The sequence below is a fragment of the Petromyzon marinus genome, chromosome 55, assembly GCF_048934315.1.
Source record: "Petromyzon marinus isolate PM22_M1 ecotype Great Lakes invasive population chromosome 55, UKy_Petmar_22M1.pri1.0, whole genome shotgun sequence".
In the NCBI taxonomy this organism is placed as follows: domain Eukaryota; kingdom Metazoa; phylum Chordata; class Hyperoartia; order Petromyzontiformes; family Petromyzontidae; genus Petromyzon; species Petromyzon marinus.
The window spans coordinates 12,696,021-12,706,610 of record NC_133721.1 but is presented as its reverse complement, the minus strand read 5'-3'; the positions used below and the strand labels follow the sequence as shown (position 1 = coordinate 12,706,610).

The 10,590-nt window shown below is 58.9% G+C and overlaps 1 protein-coding gene across 7 annotated transcripts in view; it reads right to left on the bottom strand.

Annotated features, from left to right (window-relative positions):
* Positions 1-4,255: 4,255 nt before the first annotated feature.
* LOC116954567 (neuroligin-3-like) overlaps positions 4,256-10,590 on the bottom strand; it is a 33,663-nt gene continuing 27,328 nt past the window's right edge. For 4 of the 7 annotated variants that reach the window (XM_032975181.2, XM_032975183.2, XM_032975184.2 and 1 more), the window contains 6 exons: positions 8,661-8,846; positions 8,209-8,336; positions 6,865-7,161; positions 6,192-6,562; positions 5,793-5,949; positions 4,257-5,195 (listed from right to left, as the gene is read on the bottom strand). In XM_032975181.2, coding sequence (XP_032831072.1) covers positions 4,305-5,195; positions 5,793-5,949; positions 6,192-6,562; positions 6,865-7,161; positions 8,209-8,336; positions 8,661-8,846 — 2,030 coding nt within the window. In that variant the 3' untranslated portion in view covers positions 4,257-4,304. Of the gene's footprint in view, positions 5,196-5,792; positions 5,950-6,191; positions 6,563-6,864; positions 7,162-8,208; positions 8,337-8,660; positions 8,847-10,590 lie in introns of all 7 variants that reach the window. The other 3 variants (XM_032975186.2, XM_032975188.2, XM_032975187.2) reach the window with 2 other exon arrangements.

Genomic DNA, 10,590 nt, shown 5'->3' with positions numbered 1-10,590 from the left:
TTGCAATTACTATAATTTCGCTTGTTTACCCATGAAAGCTTCACCAAGTCTCAAATCTTTTTCAGGAGAGTTCTGTCAATTTTTTTACAAAAGGGGAGCAATCTTGCTGCTGTGGATAACCTCACAATTGGGTAATTTGCAAGATTTTTTCAGCATTTAGGTTATTTGGCCATTACGAGTTACATTGTGTCTTCTGTTCCCATTAAGGTAAGGCCCCCTGTTTGTAAAGCTTGACATTTTGGGATCTCCCCACCCTCCCTTTTGTAAAGTTTCTCCATCCGCGTCTGGTCTGTTTACATTTTTGTTGGGGAAGATGAAATAATGAAATTTCCGTGTGTGCGACATGAGTCTGTGGAGGGGGGGGGATGACGTGATCATCTGTAAGACTAGTAATGAGCGCGAGTCTCTGTGAGCATTCCAAATAGCTGACGAAGAATCCATGTGGTGGGATGAGCTGGTTAATTCCTCGGTCCGAGAAGAGCCGATGAGAGGTTCTGCGTGGACCCATGGGCACCTCCGCGTTATTCAAAGGGATCCCCGCACACTATTTTGACAATGGCTCCTGTATAGCGGCCGTCTGGTGACAGTGCACACGTCCTGTGCACACGTCCTGTGCACACGTCCAGTGCACACGTCCAGTGCACACGTCCAGTGCACACGTCCAGTGCACACGTCCAGTGCACACGTCCAGTGCACACGGCCTGTGCACACGGCCTGTGCACACGGCCTGTGCACACGGCCTGTGCACACGGCCTGTGCACACGGCCTGTGCACACGCGGGACACGGCCATCACAGCAGCGTAGTATAAACCGCGGACAAAAAAAAATCAGAATCTCGGCGATACCACACCGCGGTGGTCCATCGCGCACGCGTCGAGTGCACATGCCTACGCATGTACGGTACACCAACGCGTGTACGGTACACCTATGCGTGTACGGTACACCGTCACGTGTACGGTACGCCTACGCATGTACGGTACGCCAACGCGTGTACGGTACACCGTCACGTGTATGGTACGCCTACGCATGTACGGTACACCGTCGCGTATCCGACTGTCGTGTGTCTACCCCGAACCGATTAACCCCCCCGCCCCCAGGTGCAATGTATGCACACATGGTGTGACAAACGTTCACAATTCTGACCCTCTTCATGCTCGGTAACGCATCTTTAACCCTCGCGTTACACTTCCCTTGCTTCGAGAGCAGCCTGCGTTTTACTATTCGCCCCGGTACCAAATTTGTGGAAAACGATCAATTGTCTCCATGGATGTTCCCATATTCTATTTTTTCCCAGGGTCCGCCCATCACCATTGTCCACACGGCGAGTCGGATACGCGACGTTGGACCGCTCCACGCAACCCACTGCACCGCCCTCTATGTACACCTTAGCCCCACCCCGCCCGGGATTCACCATCTCCCGCTACGATAGTGGGCCCCTGTTGCCTGCAAAGTGAGAATAATAATGATGATAATAATAAAAACCCTGTCGTGCTTCGTAATCGGATTCACTTCACACGACAATCGGAGAACTGTGGCTGAGAAAGTGGGTACGAGTAGTGGGGTGGAGAACAATCCAGCCCAATGCCAGATTCCCACCGCCTGCTTCATATAATCCGGCGCACGGCAAGGTTTTTGCCACCTGCCCGGGAATTGAGATCTCTGTTCGGGTGACAGGCACTGATTTCTATCGAGGTTCGGTTCCGGTGTATTTGGAATTCACCACAAACTAGAATAATCGTCATCATAATAGATCCAGTGCCGACTGTGAAATACGTGTGGGTTTGGTCTACAGTCGAGAAAGTGGCAGCCCCCACACGGCACGTGACTTCCATCATTGCACAGCCATGCTGAGGCCTGCTGCTTCTAAACGGCCCAGAAACGATATCCACCACTGCAAGCATGTTAACCGCACTGATTTTGGGTACTAGGGGGGCAATATTTTGTTCGATCTGGCAAACAGCAGCGGTGGGCCCTTAATTATATTTCGCGTTATGCTTTGATGGCACTAACTTTTTGCATTTATAGTGCTGCTCTGAGCAAAACTTTTTTGAACGTTCTGTATAGACCTTCGGAAAGAGAACGGTTCCCTACCCTTCCCGCTCCCCCCCCCACCACCACGGGAGAGGATACGATCGATCGGAGGGTCTGTGGAAATCGGCGCTTCAGATAAGCCGCCTACCCGGGAATTTGTACGCATCTGAACTTAAGGATGAATTGCACTTGACGTTCCAATTGGGGGAGATTCCCGTGACGGCGAGAGACGGGGACGCGTGCGCGAGTGGTGAAGGAGAGGTTTGTGAAACGCTCGTTAATGGAGTTGACCAAACATGCCAATAGAGGGTCACAGAGCTGGGGCAATTTGTTCGTAGCACCGGTTGTGGGGCTAACTTCACCTTCCCCGCTTCTCTCTGTGATATCCTGCGCTTCTTGATTCACTCTCTCTCGCTGAGAGCAAACGAAAGCTGTGTGGCGTGTTACACACGTGCATATTGTGTGTTTATTAAGCGGGGGGGGGGGGGGGGGAGGGGCGGGGCCTTGATACGTTTCCTTTTGGGAATAAAACGGTTTTGGAAAGATTCTCACGGAGAAACTTTCTTGCCGTCATTTTCTTTCGTCGCTGTCGCCAATTTTTGTTAGTATTGTAAGAGAAAGCGTTTGTTTCCACAGTAGATCGAAGTTACTTGACGATTAAAATCTAAAGACTTCCAGTTATTGACGCACATTCCATAATTCGGGGCAGGTGGCTCAGCGGTTTGAGCAAGCAATCGGAAGGTCGCGAGCCCTCAGATTCTGGTTACGGATCAACTCAGCCCATCATCCCTCCGAGGTCGTTAAAATGATGTACCGATGGCTCTGGGCTGAAAAGGGGAGGCGAGCTTAGCCTCAGCTCATTTGAGAAGGAAATCACTTTGACCTTGACCCTAGGTGGTCAGCGTGAAAGACCGCACAGTTTTTATCAACGCGTCACTCGTGACTTCGTAAAGGTGCCGTCGACATGGGAGGGTGAGTGTCGCTGGTACCCAAAGTCCTTATCTGGAGCGCCATGGGGATCCCGTTGGCATGGCGCAGCGCTAGCGGATAAGCGCGCACACCGCTTGGCTGCACTCCACCACCGTGACGCGTCACTCGGCTCTGCTCCACCACAGCGCATCACTCGGCCTCATTCGCCACTACGGCGCATCACTCGGCCCCACTCCACCACCGTGACGCGTCACTCGGCCCCACTCCACCACAGCGCGTCACTCGGCCCGATCACCACCGCGGATCGTCACTCGGCCCCACGGCTGCCAAACTCCCGACGCGCCTTCGCCCGTGACATCTGCCATTTCTGTAACTCCGTTACTCACTATGTTAGTCGCTTTCCAAATGTACGGGTAATTACCAATTTACATAACATTACCGTTATGCTATATATATACTGTATATAAAACAAATACACAAAAACACATCACCCATAGCAGCAGACTCGTCGCGCCGTGTTGTCACAGGGTGCACGCACCTGTCACGCACGCACCTGTCACGGTGCAACATTGCGACACGGGCACGTTTCACGGCGTGAACTGGAGGGGGGTGGGGGGGGATGCAGCGGAGGGGGGAGCCCTGTTGAGACGCGAGGTCATGACCTCGGCTCCCCCGGCTCTCCGGCTTCACGCGAGCCTGCCGCATCGTTCCCGTAGCTGTGGCTCGTCGCCGTGAATATTCCCCTCCGCCTCCCCCGAACTCGTTCTCAACTTGGACAACACGAAGAAGCGGCCGCTCGACGCCTCCCAGACGGCGGCCAACGCACGACGCACCGGGGGAGTTCCATTCCACGGCCGCCGTTGCCGCTGCCGCTCGCAGCGCCGTCGATTTTTTTTATCCGCGGCCCAGGGAATGGCGCGCCGTCGCCTTCGACGCCACCCCCACCCCCCGCGCTCGGCCTTACGGCGGCGCCGTGGCGTACCAGCTCCGTTGCCGGGATCCATCTCCCGCGTGTCGGCGGCCACGCGGTCGGCGCCGTCGAGCGGCGGGAGAACACCGCCGAGCGTCCGATCCCCTCCCGTTCTCCCCGCAAGTCCAACTCGGGCGGCGACGGACGCACGGCCGCACGAGAGCGGCGTGCGCGGCCGCCTCCACCCAGCCGCGTGGAAATCTCCGGCGAGGCGGTTGTTGTTATCCTCCCAACGGTCGGACAGGGAAACGCTCCGCTTCAGTTCGTCCGAGCAAAAGCGTCGGCGCGTTCCTCCGGCGCGATCCGTTCCGCCCCCCCCTCCCCCCCGTCCCCTTTCCCCCCCCCGCCGCCTCCCTTGCACCGTGGACGCGCGCTACACCCGGGTGGTCGAGCGCGAGTGCGGGAGGGTGGCGCTGTTTATCCCCGCGGCGCCGACCCCCCCAGCGGACGCGGGGCCCATGCCCGCGCCCGGCTGCCCGAACGCGCCGAAGGCGTGAAGCGGCTGCGCCTGCGAGAGGTGCAGGCCGTGGTGGAGCTGCTGCTGCTGCTGCTGGTGGAGGTGGGCCACGCCGGGCGCGAGCGAGTTGGGGATCATCGCGATGGTGCTCGGCGTCATCAGCGGAACGTCGTCCGGCGAGCGCCGCAGCGCCAGCGTGTAGTCGGGCGGGAAGCCTCCACCGCCTCCGCCGCCTCCGCCGCCGCCGCCGGGGCCGCCGTAGCAGCCGCCGGGCGCGCCGGAGCCCGGCGGGGGTTCGCCGTCGCGGCCGCCGCCGTGCTTGAGCTGCAGGGACATGATCTCCTCCTCGGGCGGCGGGTGGCGCAGCGAGAGATCGTTGGCGGCGCCGCCGAGGCCGCCGTGCTGGGGGCTGCGGTGGCGGCGGTGCGAGTTGACGACGTAGCGCTTGTCCTTGCGGTAGTAGAGCGCGGCGAAGGCGAGCACGTTGAGGAAGAGCAGCGAGGCGCCCACCGCGATGGTGACGCTCAGCTCCGTGCTGTAGTCGCGCTGGCTCTCCAGCAGCGCCGGGTTGGGGCCGCCGCCGATGCCAAACGTCTTGCGGTCGTTGTCCGGCGGGTTCCGGGACGCGAAGGGCGGGGAACTGCCCAGGCCCGGCCGGTTGGTCGGCGTCACCCACTTGTTGGGCCGCATGGTGGGGTAGCCGCCGCCGCCGTGGTCGAGCGACGGCACGCGCGTCGTGGTGGACAGGTACGGGTTTATGTCGTGCAGGCTGTGCAGGTGCGGCACCAGCTCCAGCCAGAACGCCACCTGCGGACGGCGGGCGCAGATCGAGCGAGAGAGAGAGGGGGGGGGTGAACGGGGGCCCTGGGGGGGCGCATGTTGCCACGCCGCGCCGTGCGGTGCGCAAAAACCGCAGCGCCGCCATTCCTCCCAACGGTGGCAATGAGGTCAGTAAATCGGCTACGGGGGAGTCGGGGAGGGGGGCGGTGAAATCGGGCTAATGGTAATGCTGGCACACATTGGCCAACTCTTTCCTACTCCTTTCTTGAGTAACGTCACGGAGTCTTTACCGCCCACCGGGAAGTGGACGGCACGGAGATTTTCTAGGGACGACACCGCAGCCTCCCCCCCCCCCCCCCCCGCGTTATTAACCAGGGCAGCCTGCGGAACCCGAACCGCGAACCTCCGTAACGACGAGGGGCAAGTGCGTTACCGCCGGTAACCAGGCCCTAGCGCTCGCGCACACACCAGCCCCGTTTGCTGGACGAAACTCTTCAGTCGGAGTAACGCGCGCGTCCCTAGTGGCGCGCCACCTAGCTGGAGGTACTACTACGGTGGTGCCCACCTTGTTGGTGCGGTAGTGCCCCGGGTTACCGGTACTACTACTACTACGATGGTGCCCACCTTGTTGGCGCGGTAGTGCTCGCGCACGCGCGGCTTGAGGCCGATGTGCAGGTAGTGCTGGTCCTTGGGGTTGTACTTGGACCAGGCCACCTCCTCGAAGCGGTTGGGCTTCGTGTGGATGAACTTGGTGTCCTGCGGCACCGGAGAGTTCGGGTCGCTGCGCGGGGACGACGGGAGGGACACGAGAGGCGACAGCGCGAGGTTTAATTCCGTGCCGACACCAATACGAGCGACGCCGAGTGACGGTGACCTCCCCGCGGCGCCTGCCGCGGGGAGATCGTGAAGTGTCGGAGGCTCGTTGACAGGAGGGTCACGGGACAGCCCCCGGGGTGCCACGGGCCGACCGTCCGAGATGACCGCCGGACACACGCGCGCGCGCACGGCCGCAGCTTCGCTCACCCGGTCTTGGCGAAGTTGCTCCAGTAGGTCATGACGACGGCGCTCAGCATGACGTCGTTCTTGGAGAAGTTGCAGGGGAACAGCTCCGTGGGGCCCACCATGGGCACGCCGAACACGTACGGGATCTCGTCGCCGTGCGCCGCGTCGGCCCACGCGGGCTTCATCTCGCTCTGGCAGTGGTGGTAGAAGGCGTAGACGTAGGTGGGCGAGCCGTACTGCGCGTGGAGGTCGGCCGTGGCGACGGCGGGCGCCACCCACTGGTGGTCGGTGAAGAGGGCCAGCAGCGTCTTGCGGCGAGTCTCCGCGTTGTCGCGGTCCGCCCAGTCGGTGTACATGAACTTGATGGTCTCGCGGAGCTCGTCCTTGCCCTGCTGATAGTGACGGCGGTGACGACGACGACGACGACGACGATTTACAAGGTAAAAATGCAACAAAAATACTTCATGTGTGGTGTTGCGGGCAAAGGGCCCTGAACCCTTAAACCCTCAGGCCCCGGGTGTTCCTACTGACGAGCGTGTCGAGCTCATTGGTACTGCCCGGCAGACAGAGGCAGCGTGAGTTTGGGGGATTTGAGAGGCTTGCACAGCTGTGGAATCGTCACCGCTACCCACTGGGTTGTATTCACTCAAACCATGCCCACGTCCCTCACCGCCCCCCCCCCCGTGCCCCTCACCTCCGGGTAGCCGTAGAGGTTGTCCACGAAGTTGGAGACGGCGAAGTCGAAGTCGCTGCTCGTGACGCCGTCCTCGCCGTCCACCATGTTCTCCACGAACTTGAAGCCCTCGCCCTGGTTGATGCCCATCATCACGTCGTAGTTGAGGAACTCGCCCTGCTCCATGAGGATCTGCGGGTCGTCCGGGATGACGTCGCCGTCGATGACGGGCCCGAAGGCGATGTGGTAGCGCGCCGGCTGCACGTCCTGCTCCACGAGCTCGCGAGCCGGCCTCGAGCGCAGGCACTCCACCATGTCCTGCGCCAAAAAAAGGCAGAGAGGCAAAGGGTCTCCCGCCGCCACCGGGTTAGCCACCGCGACGGGCTGTCCGGGGGGCCAAGTGCCCGCGGTCGTTATCGCGCGCTCCACCCTCTCTCCTGCGCTTGCAGGCAAAAGCGGAGGTCAAGGTTTTCCCCCCCCCCCAGCTGGCCTACACGGGCTGTTGGGGCAGGCGCTGCCCATCATCATCAGGCTGTACGTGCACGCGCAGAGTGCTAGAGTGACGTTTGGGCCGTGAGCGGTGGCACTCGGAGGCACGCACGCACGTGCCCACGCACGCTCCCACGCACGCATGCGCCCACGCAGTGTCAGAAGCGGTTAGAGGATCGTGCAGCCGTAGTCAGCAGCCCGAGTTCGATTCCCACTTTCGGCCAACAGCAGTGACAAATGACTAAACCGGTCCCACGCCTCCCCTCGATCGACTCCCCCGTCAGAGAAGTAACTGCTTGCGGGGTTTGTAAAACGTCATCGCCGGGGAGGACATGGCAGTCCGGGTGTGGTGTTGGCAAGTCGTGCCGTGCCGTGCCGACCTTTGTGGGCGCTACTCGCCGACGGCACTTGTCCCAAAGACGATGAGGAGGCTGTTTAACACGAAGCAGGCTTTCGCGACCAACTTTCTTTGGAGCCTCGTCTCTTGTGTGGACCAATCAGTTTCAAAGACAATGCCAATATATTATGAGAGTAATGTTTTTTGTTTGCATTCTGACCACAAGTATTGCGGTTAATGCAGACATGAGTCCTCGTAAGAGGTTTCAGTTTGGTGTAACATCTTAACACAGCTGTTTTGTTGCCAGAAAAAAAGGGGAAAACCTCTTCTCATTTACAATCCGAGGTCGACATTTCATCGGGCGTTTTGTTGACATGACGAATCCCTTGCCGATTGGCCATGTCGGGTGGTGGAGGGTCTCGACACAACATTTATACTTAACGCGATCTAACCCAAAAACCTCTATTATGATGTTGAGGCTATTCGGGGTGGGGTGGGGGAAGGGTCTTTGTCTCTGTGGGTGTGCCGCGTCACGCTACCTGCGTGTTGAGCGGCGCGCCGCAGCCCACGCGCGTCGCCAGCGTGTGCGCATACTTGCTGGGGTCGTAGTTGATGGCCCAGCTCGACAGCGCCGTCCCGCTCTGCGTGATCGCTCTCTGGAAGAGCCCTGCTCCACGCCGTAGCGAGAGACAGGGCCAGGAGCGGGTGTGACGAGACGGAGGATAGAGGGAGGAGAGAGATAGATAGGAGGGAGGGAGGGAGGGAGGGAGCGGGAAGGCGCACGCATGGACAACACATCGTCATTCACGTCCAGGCGACATCAACGATGTCTGGAATTGTTAGCAAATAAAGTCGAGTTCGGAGGTGGCAACGGTTGATGCCCGCCGCAGGATTGATCAGGGCGGCCGCCCTGGGTTGCTGGGACGGCAAAGGGGTCGGTTCCGCCAGAGGAGACCCGCTCCCCCCTACCCGCCCCTCCCCTCCCTTTCACCTTCCGAGTGGTGGGACAGGGTGAGCAGGTTGACGCAGGAGGCGCCGGCGCCGGAGCCGAACACGGTGACGCGCTGGGGGTCCCCGCCGAAGCCGGCGATGTTGTCGCTGATCCAGCGCAGGGCCTGGATCTGGTCGAGGAGGCCGAAGTTCCCGCGCGCCGACTGATCGTGCGTACTCAGGAACCCTGGGCGGGGGGAGAGACGGACGGACGGACGGGCGGCGATGACGGCCGCGGCGGTGGCGGTCGCGCCGAGGCGTGCGCCGTGTGCGCGTTGCCGTGGCTCTGGCTGTTTGCTTACAGGGACAGCTGCTGCTGGGGGTGCCCTAGGCTCGACCACGCAGCAGCAATACGCCCTCCTCCTGGCAGGAGACCGATGCCCGCTCGCAGGCCTCGTGCCGAGTCACCTCGTGCCGCGCAGGGAGGGCTGCCGCCGGGGGTGCGATGATGCAAGCCGCTTGCCGCGTGCACGGCGCTCCGAGACGCCGCGGCGTAGGCGGAGGGCGGCCGAAAACCGGAGGTCATTCTTCTCGTGGGCATTATTTATTTATTTCGACATCTCACGTGGATGATCCCCGAGAGACGGCACATCTCGTTTGCAAGGGTGTCCGGGGATGGCGCGCATTCTGCCTGTGAAGTGCCCGCTCTGTCTGGTGACGCGGTTTAATGTTGAGCGTTCCAGGGTCAGAGTGTGCGAGGTTCTTAATGTGGATGGCAAGGCGATGTCAATAGGAAACAGAGAACGGTGGACAATGCAGACGATGGACAATGCATACAGTGAGGGAAAAAAGTATTTGATCCCCTGCTGATTTTGTACGTTTGCCCACTGACAAAGAAATGATCAGTCTATAATTTTAATGGTAGGTTTATTTGAACAGTGAGAGACAGAATAACAACAACAAAATCCAGATAAACGCATGTCAAACATGTTATAAATTGATTTGCATTTTAATGAGGGAAATAAGTAATTGACCCCCTCTCAATCAGAAAGATTTCTGGGTCCCAGGTGTCTTTTATACAGGTAACGAGCTGAGATTAGGAGCACACTCTTAAAGGGAGTGCTCCTAATCTCAGCTTGTTACCTGTATAAAAGACACCGGTCCACAGAAGCAATCAATCAGATTCCAAACTCTCCACCATGGCCAAGACCAAAGAGCTCTCCAAGGATGTCAGGGACAAGATTGTAGACCTACACAAGCCTGGAATGGGCTGCAAGACCTTTGCCAAGCAGCTTGGTGAGAAGGTGACAACAGTTGGTGCGATTATTCGCAAATGGAAGAAACACAAAAGAACTGTCAATCTCCCTCGGCCTGGGGCTCCATGCAAGATCTCACCTCGTGGAGTTGCAATGATCATGAGAACGGTGAGGAATCAGCCCAGAACTACACGGGAGGATCTTGTCAATGATCTCAAGGCAGCTGGGACCATAGTCACCAAGAAAACAATTGGTAACACACTACGCCGTGAAGGACTGAAATCCTGCAGCGCCCGCAAGGTCCCCCTGCTCAAGAAAGCACATATACATGCCCGTCTGAAATTTGCCAATGAACATCTGAATGATTCAGAGGACAACTGGGTGAAAGTGTTGTGGTCAGATGAGACCAAAATGGAGCTCTTTGGCGTCAACTCAACTCGCCGTGTTTGGAGGAATGCTGCCTATGACCCCAAGAACACCATCCCCACCGTCAAACATGGAGGTGGAAACATTATGCTTTGGGGGTGTTTTTCTGCTAAGGGGACAGGACAACTTCACCGCATCAAAGGGACGATGGACGGGGCAATGTACCGTCAAATCTTGGGTGAGAACCTCCTTCCCTCAGCCAGGGCATTGAAAATGGGTCGTGGATGGGTATTCCAGCATGACAATGACCCAAAACACACGGCCAAGGCAACAAAGGAGTGGCTCAAGAAGAAGCACATTAAGGTCCTG